General features: G+C 31.8%; 1 protein-coding gene and 1 pseudogene across 1 annotated transcript; one reads left to right on the forward strand and one right to left on the reverse strand.

The window, feature by feature from the left end:
- Positions 1-8,286, forward strand: part of LOC141333507 (uncharacterized) — a 34,209-nt pseudogene extending 25,923 nt beyond the window's left edge.
- Positions 8,287-8,437: 151 nt separating this feature from the next.
- On the reverse strand, positions 8,438-20,777 carry LOC141333508 (solute carrier organic anion transporter family member 1C1-like). Its single transcript, XM_073838532.1, has 7 exons — positions 20,397-20,777; positions 19,783-19,978; positions 17,853-18,018; positions 15,735-15,904; positions 13,401-13,465; positions 13,159-13,276; positions 8,438-10,615 (listed from the first exon to the last, which is right to left on the reverse strand). The coding sequence occupies exons 1-7, from the start codon at positions 20,638-20,640 to the stop codon at positions 10,375-10,377; spliced, it is 1,200 nt and encodes a 399-aa protein (XP_073694633.1). The 5' UTR covers positions 20,641-20,777; the 3' UTR covers positions 8,438-10,374.
- Between the last annotated feature and the right edge of the window lie 350 nt (positions 20,778-21,127).

The raw sequence follows: 21,127 nt of genomic DNA on the forward strand, positions 1-21,127 counted from the left end.
TAATTTACATGCGTTATAAGTCAACACTACGCTTTTTAACTACATAAACATCGTTATAAAATCTCCACTGCGGTCAGATATTTGTACTATACTTCTAAATACTGTTATTATATGTCGTGTGTATGTTTTATGGTGTGAAAACATAAAACACATGCATCCTGGTTGTGAACAATGTGTTAAAGTGTGAAACTACTAAGATGCAGGTGAAATGTCACTGAACAAGACCTTTGGTCCGGACACAATGGCATAAGTAGATTATCTGAGAGTAATAACAGCTTTGATTAGCTAGGAATTATGCTTTTTTTCTTTTAAGATTGTATCTAAACTTGTATATATTAATAAAAGTCTAACACATTTTGGTTTCTTTATTTCTTCTTTTGTCAAACAGCTGAAATAAAATGACATTGCAGTGGACTGCGGTTGCATCTTTCCTGTACGTGGAAATCGGTGTCCTCGTCATCTTATGTCTGCCGTTCATCTCTGCTCAAAGGTAAAATATTCCCTTTTGGTCCATTTCTGTTGGCTGTTGTCCACTTTCTCTTACTGACACCCATGTTTGCAGATGGCAGAGTATTTTCAAATGGAGCATCTGGAACCGTCTCTCTCACTTCTGGAACAAGGGCTTTCTCACCATGATAATAATCCTCATCGTTCTCTTTCTTGGTATGTACTTTTCTGTTTTCATTGCCATGTCTTAAAGGAATAGTTCACACAAAAATGATAATTACAAGATGTAGATGAGTTTGTTTCTTCATCAGATTTGGAGAAATGTAGCATTGCATCACTTGCTCACCAATGGATCCTCTGCAATGAATGGGTGCCGTCAGAATGAGAGTCTAAACAGCTGATAAAAACATCACCACAAGTGAAAAGCTGCATGTTTGTATAAAACAAATATATTATTAAGATGTTTTAACATTAAAACTAAAATATGAGTCCATAATAAAACCGTTTTGGCTTGTAAATGGTGCTTGATTTGTGCATACACTATCAGTCAAAAGTTTTTGAACAGTAAGATTTCTAATGTTTTTTGTCTCTTCTGCTCACCAATCCTGCATTTATTTGATCCAAAGTACAGCAAAATCAGTAACATTTAGAAACTTTTTACCATTAAAAAAAAAAAACACTGTTCACCTTTGGATTATATGTTAAAATGTCATTTATTTCTGTGACTTCACAGCTGAATTTTTAGCATCATTACTCTAGTCACATCTTTCAGAAATCATTTTAATATTCTGATTTGCTGCTCAAAAAAATGTATTATGTCGATAACAGCAGAGTAGAATTTTTTCAGGTTTCTTTGATGAATAGAAAGTCCCGGAGAACAGCATTTATCTGAAATACAAATCTTTTGTAACATTATGAATGTCTTTATCATCACTTTTGATCAATTAAAAGCATCCCTGCTTAATAAAAGTATTAATTTCTATTAATTTTCTATACTAATGTTACGAAAGCTTTTTATTTCAGATAAATCCTGATCTTTGGATTTTTCTATTCATCAAAGAAATTCTGAATAAAATGACTCAACTGTTTTTAATATTGATAATAATAATAATAATGGCAAATCGGCATATTAGAAATATTTCTGAAGGATCATGTGACACTGAGGACTGGAGTAATGATGCTAAAAATTCAGATTTGATCACAGGAATATATTCCATTTTAAAATATATTCAAATAGAAAGCAGTCACTTTAAATAGTAAAAATATTTTACAATATTACAGCTTTTTCTGTATTTTGAATCAAATAAATGCAGTCTTGGTGAGCAGAAGAAAAAAAACAACATTAAAAATGTTGACTGGTAGTGTATTACTTCTAATATTTAAGCTGACAGCAACAGTTTAAATTTAAAAATGTCTTAATGATGGATTTGTTTCTTACAAGCATGCAGCTTTTCACTTGTGGTGTGGATTACTCGTAGATTAATGTGATGTTTTTATCACCTGTTTGGACTCTCATTCTGACGGCACCCATTCACTGCACTTTTCCAAATCTGATGAAGAAGCAAACTCATCTACATCTACATGGATGACCTAAGGGTGGAAAATTTCGATTAGAAATAACCCGAGTTGTGTTGTAATCGTTGCAGACGCCCTGCGGGAGGTGAGGAAATACTCAAGCACTGACCAGAGCAAAGATGCCAAACTGCACCCCAACATGTTTGACCACATGCACATGAAGCTCTTCCGAGCCCAGAGGAACCTCTACATCTCTGGCTTCTCACTCTTCCTGTGGCTGTACGTATTAATTGACATGAATGACATGGCTCGTTGGCAGTGTGTCTTTTGATATTGAACTCTGCTGCTGTTTTCTGGCAGTGTCATGAGGAGAGTCATCACTCTGATTAACCAGTTGGCCACGGCCATCGGCACCACCGCTGCTCTGCAGACTCAGGCTGAAAGCGCAAACAAAGCTGCCAAGAAATACATGGAGGACAATGAGATGCTCAAACAGGTTAAAAGCCTTAAATCCCTTGAAACCTGCAGCACATTTCACCCAAAAATTAAAAGAGTGATATATAGAAATAATACTTTTACTTATATATTTAACTTTGATGAAAAGAATGCACATTTTTACTTTTTTTGCAAATTTTGCCCCAAAATTAAGGGTCAGATTTGTAGAAATTATATTTTAAATGCATAAGATTTCTTTTGATTTTGGGGTGAAATATGACCTAAATCATATTTTTAGTTTAATTGTAATGAAAATAATGCAAAAGGTTTTGCAATTCTTCATGCAAAATGTTTTTTTTTTTTTTTTTTTTTTTTTTGATTTTGGGGTGCAATAAATCATATTTCTAGTTTAATTGTGATGAAAATAATGCAAAAGGTTTTGCAATTCTTCATGCATAAAATTTTATTTTTATTTTTTTCGATTTTGCGGTGCAATAAATCATATTTCTAGTTTAATTGTGATTAAAATAATGCAACATTTAGACTTAAATGAAACCTGCACATTTCACCCAAAATTAAAAGACAGAAATATCAATTTTTTTTAAATAGCTCTCACGTAATCCAAGTGATGGATGAGGAATAATAAAATTAATATTTTCAATTAAGAATTTATGAAAATAAATGCACACATTTCTCCCAAAAATCAAAAGACAAAATTTAAGAAAAACATTCAGTTAAGAATTTAATTGTCATGAAAATAATGCAAAACTGTTTTTATACTGTGCAAATGTTGTTTTCTTTTGATTTTTGGGTAAAATGTAAGTTATATTTGTATTATATCTATATAATTGTGACCCTGGAGCACAAAACCAGACTGAAGTAGCACGGGTATATTTGTAGCGATGGCTAAAAACACATTGGATCGGTCAAAAGGATTTCTTTCATGTCTAAAATCATTAGGATATTAAGTAAAGATCATGTTCCATGAAAATATATAGTAAATTTCCTACCGTAAATATATAGAAATATAATTTTTGTTTAGTAATATGCATTGCTAAGAACTTGATTTAGACAACTTTAAAGGTGATTTTCTCAATATTTAGATTTTTTGCACCCTTAGATTTCAGATTTTCAAATAGTTGTATCTCAGCCAAATATTGTCTTATCCTAAAAAACTATACATCAATGGAAAGCTTATTTATTCAGACTTTCATTTGTAGTCCAGGGATTAGAGAGCAATGAACACTGTGCAGGGACCATGTCAGTCTAAACACAGTTCATGCATGGAGCTCACTTCTAATGAGCTGGTTATCTGAATCAGGTGTGTTAACTAAGAGACACTTGCAAAATACGCAGAGCAGGACTGGAATTGAGAATTGCTGGAATAAATGATTGTAGTGTTTAAGGAACTGGTGTTTTTACAGACCCTTTACTAATAGAAGGTACAAACTGTTGTCATGCTCAGGCACTTACAGACGCTAAAGGAGGAGGAGGAAAGATACAAGATCCAGAAGAGAACAAACTCCTGAAGAAAGAGGTGCAGAGACTGACGGAGGAGCTGAAGAGCAGCACAGATGGTACAGACACTCCACACTCATTCTGCTTCACAATTACAGTCAAACTAATGATCTGGAAACAGAGCAGCTCTACAAGTTATGGCTGATTGTTTTTCTCTAGCTCTGAAAAAGTCAAAGTCAGATTTGGACACCATGAAAAAACAAACTGAAGGACTGACCAAAGAATACGATCGTCTCCTTCAAGAGCACCAGGAGCTTCAGGTAATTTCAAACCAACCGTATTATATTATAAACGGGCTTAGGAAGTAGCAGCTATCATCATTAATTAAAACGATAAACCATAAAACATTTTAAAATTTTAAATGCATTTCAATTTAAATAAAAGAACTGAACTGAAACTGAACTGAAATAAAACAAAAAACTAACTTTTCTTTCAAATTTAAGTACAAAAAAAGTTATATACTTCAAATCTAAAAATAAATTTAAGTATTTTTAAAGTACTAAAATAGCTAAAAAAACAAAAAAACTAGACATATATACAATAAATAAATAAAAAACCAAAAATTACTAAAATAAAAACAAAATATACATTTAAAACCAAAATAAACAGTTTCTAATACTAAAATAACTAAAATCAAAACTTAATTAGAACTATATTGACATGTTTACAAGCATAATTACTAAACAGAAAATATAACTTTAAAACAGAAAAAAAGCTGAAAATATAACCTAAAAAACAAACTGTAAAGTTTTACTACTAAAGTAGTACTAAAATAACTAAAATCAAAACTTAAAAAACAAACTGTGAAGTTTTACTACTAAAGTAGTACTAAAATAACTAAAATCAAAACTTAAAACTATATAGAAAATTACTAAAACATTAAAATGAGAACAGAAAACAGAAGATAAAATATACATTTTCTGTAACAAAAAACAAACCTGCATTTAGATTTGAAATGCTTAAATAACTACAAAAAATAAACTTCAAATTAAAATGAAAACAGAAAATATAACTTTCCTATAAAACAAGTTGAAATAAAAACCATACATAGACATATGAGAACAAAATGTAACTTTTCTATAAGAAGTTATTCAAAGTTAAAGTACCAAAATAACTAAAACTTAATAAACTATATAGATGTATAAAAAATTACTAAAACTTTAAAATCAAAACTAAAAAATATAAAGTTTCCTTTAAAGTGGAAATACTAAAATAACTAAAAAAAACTAAACAAAAACTTTAGACATATTTACAAGCAAAATTACTAAACCTTTAAAATTAAAACAGAACATATCCCTTTCCTGTACAATTGTTTTCTTTAAAGTTAAAATACGAGTTTACAAAAAAAACTTTGCTATAATAGTTTTCGTTGAAGTACTAAAATGACTCAAATAATAAAGACTATATAGACATTTACAAAAATGCAGATATCAGAAAATATAAATCTAATAAACTTTTATTATCTCTTTGATCCTAAAATAACACAAAGTAGTAGATATATAGTAGATAGTTTTAATATATATTGTTTTGCATGTTTTAAACAAATGCTGCATGACTGCTTCCATGTTTCAAATATATTCATCAAAATGTTATATTTTAAATAATAAACAATAAAGTTTAAATATAATTTTGTTTGCACATTATAAACAAATACTATATAACTACCATGTTTTAACCAAAACATTAATCATAATTTAGTAATTTAGAAAATATAGCATATTTAAATAGATGTAAATTGATTACACTTATATTGTCAATGAAAAATAGTATTATTGTGCATCCCAACAAAATTACTAATTACAGATGATTTGTTACAGTAAAGAATATGATGTGAACAATACACTTTTTTTCTCTTTTTATTTTTATTTTTTTAGAATCAGTTGGACAGCGGAGACAAAAAAGACAACTAGGAAAGCAGATGCATCGGAAACCTGTATGTTAATGCACGATAATCACCATCATGCTCAGTTTCTTCCACATACGCTCACCTGATAGCAGGACATGCAAACTGTTAGGAGTTCATGATATCACATCCTGTCAGGTTACACATCTGAAGTAGCAGTTTTCACAGTTTTCCGGCTTTGATCCTCTGGTTTTGATGTTGAAGTGGTGCAGTGCTGTATTTTGAGATTGCTGCATAATGCAGCGGTCTCCAAATAGAGCCACTGAAACCCAACACTCATTGATGTGTTTACAGGAAACCGTAGATTATTTAGTCAAAAAGCCATAGTGACTGATGTTTGCATGTTGCTTTCTTCTCTCCCTTCTTTTGTTTAAAAGTGCATATCAAACCAGGTTAGTCATGCAAACATGAGTCACAGTAGCTGTAATAGTAGTATATTTCCATCCAAAGACGACATAATGGAAGCCTATCGAAGATGACATAGATTACAGGCTACGTTAGTCATTTGATCAACTTTAATTAAGAAGAATAAAACCGTGTACACACAAACAACAGGTAAGAAGTACACATCACAATGAGACCATTTATTTCCGGGCTGAGCAAACAGTCTGTTAGCGAGCGGTTAGTGTTTGTTCTTGAGTTTTTGAGAGGTAGGTCAATTACACCTGAGTTCAAATGCTGTTAGTTGTTAAAACAATGTCAAATTTAAACAGAGATCATTAATTTCGAGTCCGTTTGAGGTAGATGCTTTTGTGCTATCGATGCTTACTAGGACAACATTGGTGAATCTTACAAAACATGTCCAGGCCATATTTCACCCTGAAATTAATTTTTTATAGAGAAAATTAAAGAATTATTTATGAATTTAAAAATAGTTCATTACTAACTACATTTCTGCCATAGGATTATAAAAAGGTAACTGACTTTTTACCTCACAATTCAGACGTTTTTCTCACAATACACACAGAATTCTGAGAAAAAGAAATATTGCATTGCTAGACATAACTCGAAATTGTGAGCTAAAAAAAACCCCATAAAAACAAAATCAAAATTCTGAATTTATATTTTGTAATTGAGATTTTTGCATTTCAGAATTGTGAGGAAAAAGTCAGGATTACTAGATATACCTTACAATTCAGATGTTTTTCTCACAATATACACTGAATTCTGAGAAAAAAAATATTGAATTGCTAGACATAACTCGCAATTGTGAGATACAAAATCAAAATTCTGAGTTTATATTTTGTAATTGTGATTTTTGCATTTCAGAATTGTGAGGAAAAAGTCAGAATTACTAGATATAACCCACAATGGTGACTTTTACCTTACAATTCAGATGTTTTTCTCACAATATACGCTGAATTCTGAGAAAAGTCGTCAGAATTACTAGATATAATTTACAATTGTGAGAAAAGACTCATATAAACTTAGAATTTCAAGAAAGAAAATTAGAATTCTGAGTTTCTATTTTGTAATTCTGATTTTTGCATCTCAGAACTGTGAAGAAAAAGTCAGAATTACTAGATATAATTTGCAATTGTGAGAAAAGACTTTGTGAATTGTGAAGAATTAAAAATTACTAGTTATCTTTTTTATTTTTTAGTCCGTGGCAAGAAAAAGAACCGCAATATATAAACTCAGAATTTCAAGAAAGAAAATCTGAATTCTGAGTTTATATTTTGTAATTCAGATTTTTGCATCTAAGTTTTTTCCCTCCAAATTGAGAGAAAAAAAGTCTGAATTGTGATATAAACAGCAACAAATGGGCTTCCATGCATTTTCCCTTCAGTTCTATGACTGCAAGGCAGAAAATTGTTACTTTAATGCAAAAAGAAAAAAAATGCAACTAAAAATGAAGAATTGAGTAATTGTTCAGGATTTTAAATATGACCTGGACATGTTTTGTTGAGATTTACTGGGTATTTTACGTCAATGTTCACCTATTCTAGTCACAAAACTTGTACAATTTAAACCTAAACTTGTGTGACGATTAAAAGACTGTGAAAATTATCCTGCACTGTAAGACAGAAAAAAAGACGCAGCTAAATCAGATTTTTGTAATAAGATTATCACTTTTTTTTCTTTTTTCTCCAAATTCTAAGAATAAGCCGTCACCCACCGTGTGGGTGTTGGAAAGCATGCTGTCAGTACGTGTGTCTATGATGCATGAGGCTTCCATGCTCTCTTCCTCTCCCTCAGACGTAGGAAAAATTAAGAGAAAACTGAAGATGTTGTTTGTTATGCAAGATTGAATGCTTGGCTGATTCCCTAAGAATAGAAAATGGTCTAAAGTGTCTTATTAGGGGGATTGTTTATGCCGTTGTTGTATCGGTATCTTCCTGTCAAATATAACTATTTTATGAATCTTTTGTTCTAATGGGTGCAGAAATCACCTGTCTAAGTGCCTCGTTTACATTTAGCTGATTGCATATGCCATTTTCACAATTAAAGCGAAAAATGGTACTGATTGTGGATCGTTCCTGAAATGTAGTAAATCATTCATTTTATTTTTTTTAAGAAAGTATCTAATCTTTCACATAAATGCATTTTTTTTTTACACATCAGGATATTCACTTTAAAGTATACAAAAACATATCAGCAAATAAAATTATGTACTGCCTAACGTAAAAGCCAAGTAATAAATGCCACTCGTTTTATTTGCTTTACAAGTCACAAATAAAAATCCTTTGCTCGGCCGTCACAAAGGAACATTTTCGCCAGCTGAAACCAGACAACGATTTATACAAGTATATAAAAGAATAATTATTTGCAAATTTGAGGAACAATTGATTGAATGACCTGAGAATAGACCATGTAGACTTTGCCTTCTCTTTGTTTTTTTTTGGCACAGGAATGCACCCGTTCACACGTAACAACACACACGCACAGTGACATTGCACAACATCGATCATGAAGATGATTACTTACATACCCACAGTTCTGGCCCGTTCCTCGCGCCTTTCTTAAATAGAAGGAACTGCTGTCAGGCGACACTGAAAAGCACAATGGTGAGCGTTTCGTTCCTTCATGACAATACAAATGGGATGCGATTCGATATCCGACGACATAGTCAACCTGTAGCCCGCTTAACAAGGCCTACCTATATTAAGCACACAGTGTCGTGGTCAACTGTTTCAGGCATCTATCTGTGTGTATGGCAGAAGAGAGAGATACGACAGACGTGATCATGTTCCCACAAGGTGTTATCCTTATAGGGCCTGTGCACGACGATGGCTTCAATGAGAGGAAATCCAATGCTTAATTGCCTCTAGTTGGGCGTCCAACGCTTCTAAAAGCATCGTAAAGGAGAAGTTAACTTCCAGAACAAATTTAGAGATAATGTACTCACCCCCTTGCAATCCAAGACATGTCGTTCTTTCTTCAGTCATAAAGAAATTAGTCTTTTTGAGGAAAACTTTTCAGGATATTTCTCCATATAATGGACTTCTATGGTGCCCCAAGTTTGAACTTGAAAAATGCAGTATATATATTTAACCTCAAACACTTGTCTTGCTCTGCTTAAACTGTTTTTTTTTTTCCAAGACAGTTACACTGCAAAAAATGCTTTTCTTGTTTCCAGCCAAAATCTCTAAAAATTCTTAAAATCAAGAAGGAGTTTCTAAACAAGTAAAAAAATAGTTGTGTTTTTAGAAAAAACAAGTCAAAATTATGTGTTTTTCTTGAAACGAGCACAATTTGGTATAATATAATAATTACATATATATATAAAGATAAAATATTGCTCTGCCTGAACTGTTTTTTTTTTCGGTTCAAGAGAGATACAATGCAAAAACATTATTTTCTTACTTAGATTTTTTTGTCTTGTTTCCAGCCAAAATATCTAATAATTCTTAAATTAAGAAGGATTTTCTAAACAAGTAAAAATTATTTTCTTGTTTTCAGAAAAAAAAAACAAGTCAAAAGTGTTTTTTAATCGCTTATAATCTGCCAAAGAAAAATAATCCTGAAATAAGGTTTTTTTCTTACCCCATTGGCAGATTATTTTGCTTGTCCTAAGCAAAAACTCACTTAATTTGGACTTGTTTCTTGTAAGAAAACAATTTTTTTGCAGTGTAATTGTCTTGAACTGGAAAACAGTTCAGGCAGAGCAACACAAGAGGTTTGAGGTTAAAAACTATATAAATAGAAATTTTTGTAAAAAAAAAAAAAAAAAAAATACCTGATCGTTTCGCTTGATAAGACCCTTCTTCCTCGGCTGGGATCATTTACAAACGCATTTTAACTGCAAACTGCAAGTCCATAGAAGTTGGAGAAAAATCCTGAAAAACAATTTCTTTATGAATGAAGAACGAAAGACATGAACATCTTGGATGACAAGAGGGTGAGTACATCAGTAAAGTTTTGTTCTGAGTGTGAACTTCTCCTTTAACGTTAAATCCAAACAAGTTAGGTAGTTTGTAAGACATTCTTCTTCTTCTTTTTACCCAAAACATACATTCAAGAAATAATTCTACTATATCAAAAACAACTTATTTCACATCATTTACACAAGTCCGATATAAAGTGTCCTGTCCTCACGGCCCTGTGTACGCGAGTCACAGACGCGTCTCCCGTTCCGGGTCGTAATCTGCCGTCCGCGGGCATTGGTCCGAGTTACAGCTGTTGTTTTCTTCTTTCCTGAGAGCCTGCAGTTCGCCGGCCGCTGCTCCCGTGCCTCCGTTTGCCAGCGTGTTGCGCTCTTGTCGTCGAACGTGTCGTCGTAACACCACCAGCCCGAGAATGCACAGGAAGAAGGAAGCGGTCCGTAAGCCCAGCGTCAGGCCTAGATATGCTATCCTGAGCGACAGAGAGGAAAAATACAGGATGATAATAAACCGAACCAAATTATAAACCTAGACATACCAGGGTTTCTGCGAGTCCTAAATTGGATCAGAATGTCTTTAATTTCGAAACTCATGCAATGAAATGTTGCATGCATTGCTAACAATAAACAATCTTCTGAGTATTTTTGCTTTCCAATTTAAAAAACTAGACATGCTAAAGATATGTTTACTTGAGATGCAATTGTAAACTGCCAAAAAAATAGAAAATGAAGGGAGTTCATGCTTAAAACAAGAACAATATCTGTCAGTGGGTCATGAAAACATCCCATTTTTTTGCAGTTTTGTTCTGGTTTTAATCATACAATAAAATAAGATTTATAATCTAGATTTAAGAATCTCACGACATTTGCAATGAAAAACAAAAATACTACGCTTTTACAAAATGATTACAAAGTATGGTGTAAAAAAATTCTGTATTCTAGTGTTTTGGAGCAGAGCTATTTTACCTTTAAGCATTTTTTCCCTTAAAATGAATTAAAGAGTAATGTATCTGTTGGAACTTGTATTTTCAAACAAACTGCTTATACAACTCATTGTCTGCTTCCTAGACATTTACATTAGTGACCCTGGACCACAAAACCAGTCATAAGGGTCAATTTTTTGAAATTGAGATTTATGAAAGCTGAATAAATAAGCTTTCTATTGATGTATGGTTTGTTAGAATACTACAATATTTTGCAGACATAGAAAAAATTAAAATCTGAAACCTGTTGGGGCAAAAAATTAATTTAAATTGAGAAAATCACTTTTAAAATGGTCCTAATGAATTTCTTAGCAATGCATTTTGCTCATTAAAAATTAAGTTTGGATATACGTACGGCATGAAATTGACAAAATATCTTTATGGAACATGATCTTTACTTAATATCCTAATGATTTTTGGCATAAAAGATCAATTGGTTATTTTGACCCATGCAATGTATTTTTGGCTATTGCTATAAATGCACCCATGCTACTTATGACTGGTTTGGGGTCCAGGGTCACATATTGACATTTTGTGTTCCCTTCAATTTATTTCTTAAATTTTCTTGACTTAGTCTTAAAAGGGTGTTAATTTGACCTTGATCCACACCTACAGAAACCCTAATGTACACAAGAATTTCAGTTTGTTCAATTAAGTTACTAGAGTAATGACAGTAAATTATGCATAGTTACATGCAATAACCCTAAACCAAATTATAATGATAACCCTATTATAAGTTTGTTTATTTATTTATGTTGGACTGTACTTAAATGCACACTTACACTTTAAAAAGACATCATAAAACAAAGTGTAAATAATTTCATATTACAGCATCACATTATACAAGATATGCTTACATGCACTAATTTTTCTGAATTAATTCAATTTGCATATTTGTTTACATGCATTGTGCACAACACTTAAGCGCATATGCAATAATGTCATGTTTGGCTTAAAAAGAAAGCTGACATAAGTCAAAAGAGTGTTATTTTTAAGCTAATATTTAGTAAACATTCACTCCAATATTCAAAGGCCAGTTCCATACAACATGAGGTGTAAATAAATCACATTTGTAAGACATAAAATGCATGTAAACATGCATCACGGCCTAAAGTATGTCTGAATGTGACTGATTTAATAGTCCGATTTAAGCATTCATTTATGAATTAGCAACAAATATACACTGCCTTTCAAAATATTGGGTTTAGTAAGATATAAAAAAAAAAAATTCGTATGCTCATCAAATAATGTGTTTATTTGATCAAAAATCCAGAAAAAATATTGTGAAATATTATTTCAATATAAAATAACTGTTTTTATATATGTGAATATATTTGAAAATGTTATTTATTCCTATGATGCAAAGCTGAATTTTTTATAAAAACTGTTGTGCTGCTTATTATATTTAATTTAATATTTAGTTGGAACCTGTAACACTTTTTCCAGGATTCTTTAGCAAATAAAAAAGTTACAAAGAACAGCATGTATTTTAAATATAATCTTTTGTAACAATATAAACTACTATTTAAAAATTTGTGGTCAGTAAATGTTTCTTTTTTTAAAATAAATTAATACTTTTATTCATAATACATGTGTCTAATTGATAGAATGTGATAGAAAAGATTTATATTTTAAATAAATGCTGTTCTTTTAAACTTTTTATTCATCAAAGAATCCTGAAAAAAAAACATTGATGACATTGATAATAAAAGGTTCATGTGGCACTAAAGACTGGAGTAACAGCTGATGACAATATAGCTTTGCATCACAGGAATTAAATTATATTTTAAAATGCATTAATAAAAAACATTATTTTAAATTGTAATAAATACTAATTTATTTTACAATAATTTTACAATATTAGTTTTTTTTTTGTATTGTAGACCAAGTAAATGCAGCCTTGATGAGCATGTAAAATTCTTAAAAAAACATTAAAAATCTTACTAATCCCAAACTGATGAAAGGCAGTGTAAGTAGTGTCACTTTTGCTTATTCCAACCCTAAACTGCAAGTCTGTAGTCAGAGTCAAATACCTGTAGGCAGTGGTGTTGTAGATTCGACAGGCTCCTCTCCCACCGCATTTCTTCTGACCCCATTTCAGACAGGTGGTGTCTATGATGGCTCCGAAGTATATTGGAGCTGGAATTCCAGCTATAGAAGATAAAAACACACCATACCATCCACTACTGCTTCAAAACAAATCATCATTACCAGTGTGACTACAAAATGATTCAGCAGAGACGTCAACAGCACCAAACACCACAGCGTCTCTCACCTAGAGTGCGTGTCGTCAATGTGTGAAAACCCAGAGCTAAAGACTTCAGCTGAGGTCTGATGCATCTGTTGATGAAACCACAGAAAGAACAGCTAGATTATTTCCTTTTAGAATAATCAAAAACATGTCTGACAGATGCACTGCTTACAAGACATAGGGCTTAGTGCTAGTTTAAGATTCAAACAAGCAAAAAGAATGGATATATAATAAAAAAAGAGAAAATATATAATGTGAAAAATAAGTACAATACAACCAAATGTACTACTACTGTGGCTACTTCTAATAGATTGAAAATAATTGCATAGGTTGAATACTGAATACAGTTGAAAAAATTGATTTTTTTTTAAAAAATTAAATGAAGTGATGTTTTGTGATATTATTCGATTTAATCTTATATTATATATTAATACATTGATTATTTTGCATGTAAAATGCATGCAAAATTTAAATAACCATATTTATTATTTTGATACATTTTCCTATGAATTCACAGGCAAATGTAAAATTGTTGTCAATGTAAAATGCAATAGTTATTCAGTTTTTCATAAACTATAATAAATAAATTATAAATTTTAAAATAAAATTTTAATCAAGTAAAAATATATTTATATTATATTTACATTTTCTATTGTGGAGTGCCTTGCATTGATTATTTTATGTGATAAATATTAACGCATTATTTTTTTCTTACTAGATTTACCTATTAATCTATGAAATGTAAAATGAAAAAATGCACAATTGTTATAATGATAAAAAAACAATTAAAAACTTTATTCTAGTCGTTTAAACAATTCTAAAGACATAAAATCAATTCTAAATATATATATATATTAAAAAAATCAAACATATTTTTCTATTTTCATAATAAATTGAATAATCATTGCACGTTATATATATATATATATATATATTTATATATTTTTTATGCATTGAATAAAAGTATGGTTGATTTTGCAAATTTATGCAAACTATTGCAAGTTATATTTATTTTTTTACGAAAGTACCATGAATTGCTAACAGTAGACAACCTAACATCAACATATTTAAATTGAGAAATTTAAAAATAACAAATCATCATGCATAAAATGCAAAGCATTTTAAATACAAGACAAAATTAGCAGAAATTATAGCTTGTTAAAAAAAATCTTTAACATGCATGTATGAATTGTGCATAATACCAGAAACATTTATTATGAAAATAAATGAGTTTTATATTGCTAACAGAGCTATTTCGAGAGCAAAATTGAATCAGGCCACTAGAAAACTTCAGAACAGCAATATGCAGATGACTTCATCCAAACGAATCACGTCTTCTCTCAAAAGCTACAGACACACAGGAATTTGTATTTCGCCAAACAAAGCCGGGCCAGCGCCGCCGCTAACCTAATTTAGCCCGAGGGAGGCTGAGCATTCCAGCAGCGTCAGCTGACTGAGCTTTGGGAGAAAGCTGACAGTCCCTGGTGCTAAAGCTTTTCCTTTCAAGACACAAGTCTGATTACTCAACCTCACAACTGACCATAAACTTGTCTCGACTGATTTCGCTTTCAATCGAGCGACAGTTTTGACTGGCCTACAGTCCTCCACTAAGACAGAATAATGAGGGGAAAATCACATTAGCGCAGCCGACACATGCAGTCGGTTTTCATCTGTAATCTGCTTGAACTGAGGAAAAAAACTAAGACATGACTGGTCGACCTTTCTGTGCTTGCTTTCTGTTTTCTATGAAATGATGATTTAGGATGTAAAACAAAACACTCACTTTTACAAGACTTCTCCAAATTGGAAAAATCGAAATCACTTGCTCGCCAATGGATCCTCTATAGTGAATGGGTGCCGTCAGAATGAGAGTCCACACAGCTGATAAAAACATCACAATAATCCTCACCACTCCAGTACATCAATAATAACAGATCAAGCACCGTTTACAAGCCAGAAAAGTCAAAATTCTAAACAAATCTGATGGACTTTTTCACTGGAGGAAGTGTTATTATGGACTCATATTTGGTCAGAATCCATAGTTTGAAGTTTAAAAAGATAGATTTGTTTCTTACAAACATGCAGCTTTTGGCTTCACAAGATGTTAACTGATGGACTGGAGTGGTGTGGTTTATTGTGATGTTTCCATCAGCTGTTTGGACTCTCATTCTGACGGCACCCATTCACCACAAAGGATCCATTGGTGAGCGAGTGATGCAATGACAAATTTTTTGAAAACTGATGAAGAAACAAACTCATCTACATCTTGGATGGCCTCAGGGTAAGTACATTTTTCCTTAAAGTGAGCTGTAACTCCTCCAGCAGTTCCTGATCAATAAATCACAGTCAGATATTCACCTGATGAGCAGCATGTATCCTGGCGTTCCGCCCAGCGAGATGATAAAGGAAGTGATGACAGACAGAGCCAGGAAGTAGGGGAAGACTCGATGACAGTGGTCTCTGTTGTTGCATTGGCCCGCGCTGGCCGTGTGATTCCCGACTGCTATACAACTGCACTGCTCGAACACCTGAAACACACCACAGACATTACTTAAAGCACATCTCATGCAACAGAACAACTTTGCAAGGCTCTGTTTTTAATTTAATGCAATGCTGCAGCTTATTCAATGCACTGATGTCCCAACCAATTTTAACAAGGGCTTTTCTAGTCACATGCACTGTCTAAAAAAGTATGGGCCTTTAATCAAAAAATGTAATAACACATTTTTATTCATGCAGTTTATAAGCTCATATTAAACAGCAATCACCAATTTTAAAGCAACAATGGTTCTGTTATTTCTTGCAATCTTTGATTTGAAGCAACAACAACAAAAAATATTCACCCCATAAATCACTGAAAAAAAATTGTTCACATGATGCACAAATGCTATGATTCTATCATTCTCTCGTGTTGTGGTTATTGCAGTTGTTTATTAAAAAAAAAATGAAATAAATTTTAAGTGTATTGATCAAGCTATTTACCTACCTAGTATATCTATTGCAATTTTTTTAACCTAATTTATATTTTTAATTATTTTATTTTAATTTAATGTAATGTTCAAGCTATTTATTATCCAATTATATTTATTGTAATTATTTTCATTATTTAATTAGAACATTTTGTTTTCTCCCTTTTCTATTGTGGAGTGTAGAGCATTGTTTGCTTTTAAAGTTTTAAAGCATTATTTTATCCAGTCCTAATACATTTTTCTTGAGAACTTTACAGGCAAATGTAAAATGCAATGTAAAGTTATTCTAGTTTTTTATAAACTTAAAAAAAAAAATCAACTGATATTCATTTCTATGTGCATTGTTCAATTTGCACAACGCAAATGTATTGTTTATTTACCAACTACCTTTTATCTCAGTTTTCTATTATGGAGTGCACTGCATTAATTATTATTTTATTTTGGTAAAAAAATTAAATTAAAAAGTTATTTTACTAGTTATTGTAGTTGTATATAAACCAAAAAAATCTATTAAATTCTATTTAGATGAAGTGTATTGCTTAGGTTATTTATTTATCAATTATATATTTTCTAAAATATATATTTTCTTTTTTATATTTACATTTTCTACTTAAGTGCACAGCATTGGCTATTTTTAATGAGGTATGTAAGTGTTAATGCACTATTTTGCCCAGCCATAATACATTTTCCTATGTACTTTACAGGCAAATGTAACAAAGATGTAAAATGATTGTAAATGTAAAATGCAAAGAAAAAAGTTATTTTAAAAGATACTGTAGTTGTTTAAAATAAACAAGTTGAAATCACACCGATTGAGGCTTCAACAGAATAGAACAAATTAATAAAATCAAAGGTGGGTCTGTTTTGAAATCTGTATATCTTACCATATAAAATATCTGTCCCTCTCTCTATATATATATATGTATATAGAGAAAATAAATGTTCATATTATAGATATTCTACTTATGCTTTTCTACTTAAATTTAATGCAAGATCAAGGCGCTGAAAAATCTTAACAGCATCTAAAAAAAAACTTTTTTCCACATGCTGATCAAATGCTCAACCACAATGTGCTCTTTGGTGGACCTCCTTATCAAAAGTCTGAAATTACAGTAATTCCTTGTTTAGCAACAGTCTGAAAGGAAAGGACCGATGCTTGAGACATGAAATGGACACACAGGATGGGAGGGAGGAAGAACAGTCTGTAGATTAATGTCCCAGACTAACCCAGCCGTTCAGGTGCAACCAAACTCCAGACAGAAGTTTATGTTCAGACAGAACCGACCAGGAACCGTCTCAGGAAGTTTCAGAGAAGGTTCGAAAAGTCAATACAGCCTTTGAGCTGAAGACAAACAGGTTGTGCACACCCTTGAGAGAGCGCTGGGAAAACCCGAGTTCAAGGCTCACGAAACACAACACAATGTCGCTCGCATTCTTTGAAGGGACAAGACAACAAACACACGCCATTGTTCCAGAACCACGCTCTCGGTTCAGAGGCCGCGCTTACCGTGTCCATTCCTGAGCCGTGGGACGTCCGGCATCCAGCCAGGCAGGGGGAGACGTAGGTGAGGCCGTTCTCGCCGCACACGGGGTCCCAGCTCGTTTCGGGACACTTGCAGTTTGTATTGCACGACGCCCACAGAGGACTGTCCGCTTTGTACAGACTTTCCGTCCTGTTTGGTAGACATAACAAGGAGATTGTTACTGGCTCATCAAGCTTTTGTCATTTTGCAAATGAAGCACATCATAGAATTCATACAGGTCACTTAAAAAGCCCATGCTGATTTCCACTTCAGTAAAACAGAAATAAACATTTCCAGAGAGGAAACCTCACTTTCATCAGGAGTAAAAATCGTTTAGAATATAGTTTATAAATAAAGTTTACACATGAAACTCTATGATTGGTGGATCTGATTTGGATTGAGAATCATCAAATTTTCATCATTTTTTTTATTAATTAAAATTACATTTGATGAATTAATAGTAAATTTATTGTTTAGGTTATAAGGCATATGAATTTCAGAATTCTTACAATGCATTCAAAACTCTGCATTAAAAACAATTGCGTCTGTGTGCAATTTTTGTTTTTTATTTCTTTTTTTTCTATGGTGGAATGCATTGCATTATTATTAATTGCATTATTTGTATTCAAATTTTATTTTATTTATTATTTTTATTTTGGTAAAAAGCTGAAAGGAACAAAGTTATTTTACAAGTTATTGTAGTTGTTTATATGCAAAAAATCCATTAAAATTCTATTTAGAATAGGTGTACTGCTTAATTTATTTATTTACTAATTTATATATATATATATATAATCTTTTTTTATATTTTTATTTTCTACCTAAGTGCACTGCACTGCATTTCTACTTGTAAAATTGTAAATTTATTGTAAATGTAAAATGCAAAAAAAAAAAGTTATTTTAAAAGATATCGTAGTTGTTTATAAAAAAACAAACAAACATATTCAAGTGGAAATCACACTGACTTATATTTATTATATAATATTATATTTAACTAAAAATGTAATTGTTTTTAATTTAAAATTTGTTGGTAACATGTATGCATTAATATTGCATTAACTGACATGAACAATACCTTTTACAGCATTTATTAACCTTTATTATTGTTAGTTAATAAAAATGTTCATGTAATTCACAGTGCATTAACTACGTTTGAGAAAAACAATGTTTGATCTTAAAAATATATTAATAAATGCTGATACTAACATTAACTAAGATTAATTAGAAGTTTTATTCAATGTTAGTTCATTAACTTAGAGTGTTACCAAAAACATCTTAATTTTGACACACTAAAATAAATTAAAAACATAACTACATAAACTTTACTGAAATAAAATGACTTAGAAACTTACATAAAAAGACTTTTTTTTTTTTGGAAAAATTAAAACCAATTCAAACTATTACTAAAAAAACTAATTTCTCAATGATACTAACATAACACTGGTGCACTGCATTAATTGTGCTAATTATTTATAATATGATAAATATACTATTTTTTCCTAAGAACTTTTGCAATGCAAAGTTATTCATATATAATTATTCATCAGCAACAAAAGACATGCAAAGCATTTTCCTCTCCTTTTAAATGATTATCCTATTTATTCTGCTATTCAAATTATGCATCATGATATAGTTTCATTTTATTATAAGCATTTAGTATGGTTTGCTTGACCCAATTAGGCCACTAAGTCATTTAAAATAACTGTTTTTTCTTTTTTTAATAATTTTCATAAAAATGTAGACTGGACTAATTTGAATCTGAATCTGAAGACCGTGTACCTTTTGACTAAGTGCGTGTTAGTCTGACTAGTTTAAGACTTAAGTCTTAAACATAATGGCTGTTTTTATGCAACTGGCCCCAGATTTGAGCCAAAGCACCACTGACCAAAGTACAAACTGAAACTTTCGTCCTACCCATTGTACGACCTGGTGATGCCGGCCACGCTGGCATTCTCACATCCCATGGCGAAGAAGAAAAGCGACAGGAAATAGCCCAGAAGAGACGTTCCCAGTGCAAACTTGGCTGCTCCCATGATGCTCAGCTTGAACTTCTTCATGATCACACCCCCCGAGAACATTCCCAAGGCTACGGCTGGGATGTTGATCACTCCTGAAAAAACAGACGGCATCAGGAAAACCTGGATCAAAGGAGCAGTATCATGAATTTGAAACAAAGGCACAGGCTCTTCTTGTGGTTGAGAGGTTAAGGGATACAGAACAGGCCTATTTGTTTTCCCTCCGTCTGATTTTCAGACGCTAATGCCGTTTCCGCAAATGCAAAACAGTCTCCGGTGTCTGCATATTATTTTTGGATGTGGTTCTCTTTCATATGCAGCGATGGGGCAGATCATACTGTGATTTAACCGAGCTATAAAAGCCTTTAGATTTGATATAAGAACCGTAGAGTAATATTTAGCATGCATTAATAAAATCCCCCAACATGCAATCAAAACATTAAGCTCTGAGGTCACAGCTGCACCGTGAACTGTAATATATATGTGTGTTTAGACTAGAGGAAGACGACATACCCATTAAGAAGTTGGCTTTGTATGCCGACTGTCCGTAATGTTGCTCGATGTATTTTGGCTTGTACGTCACCATACCGATCAAAGAGTTGAACTGGATGATGGTCACGCAGAGATACAAAAAGTAGACTGGGTTCCCCAAAAGGGACCTCAGCGTTGGCATAAAGTCTGAAAAACATGAATACAATATGTTTGAGGATGCAAATAGTGGAATTTTATCTGTCCATTTACAGCATACATGCACCATAATTGAATGTCACTGCATTAAATACAAGATAGCAAACTAATTATTCACAATTTTCTAAAAACTAACTTGCTCATTTGTGACAACCCAAAAGGGTCGTAATAATTTTGCTGTTTCGGAACAGCATAATGCCGTATTTCATGTACAATTTCTGCAATATATATAAATATTTATGTAAGTGTACTAATTCCATTTTTAACCCCATAAAGCCTGACATTGAATAGTCCAAAATATATTTTTTAAATTTTCAAACTGTTTATTAAAAATTTAGATAAAATATATTGTTTTGTAATATTAAATCATTTTAAATCTTTTTGTGCTAAAAAAAAAAAGTGTGGATTGAAAATTGTTGTTATTTTTTAACCCCGTAAAGCCTGACTATTGGAATAATAGTCAAACAAATTACTTTTTTTTTTAATGGTTAAACAGTTTAAGTCTTCAGACAAAATGTGGTTTATATTATTTTATTTGAAATATATTGTTTTGTCAT

This window comes from Garra rufa, chromosome 4, assembly GCF_049309525.1.
Source record: "Garra rufa chromosome 4, GarRuf1.0, whole genome shotgun sequence".
NCBI lineage: Eukaryota > Metazoa > Chordata > Actinopteri > Cypriniformes > Cyprinidae > Garra > Garra rufa.

Coding starts and splice junctions, on each gene's coding strand:
- LOC141333508 (XM_073838532.1), bottom strand. CDS start 20,640: ATGGTGCATGTATGCTGTAAATGGACAGATAAAATTCCACTATTTGCA. Junction 19,979..20,396: donor CAAAGCCAACTTCTTAATGG/GTATGTCGTCTT, acceptor CTGTTTTTTCAG/GAGTGATCAACATCCCAGCC. Junction 10,616..13,158: donor TACAACACCACTGCCTACAG/GTATTTGACTCT, acceptor TCTGTCGCTCAG/GATAGCATATCTAGGCCTGA.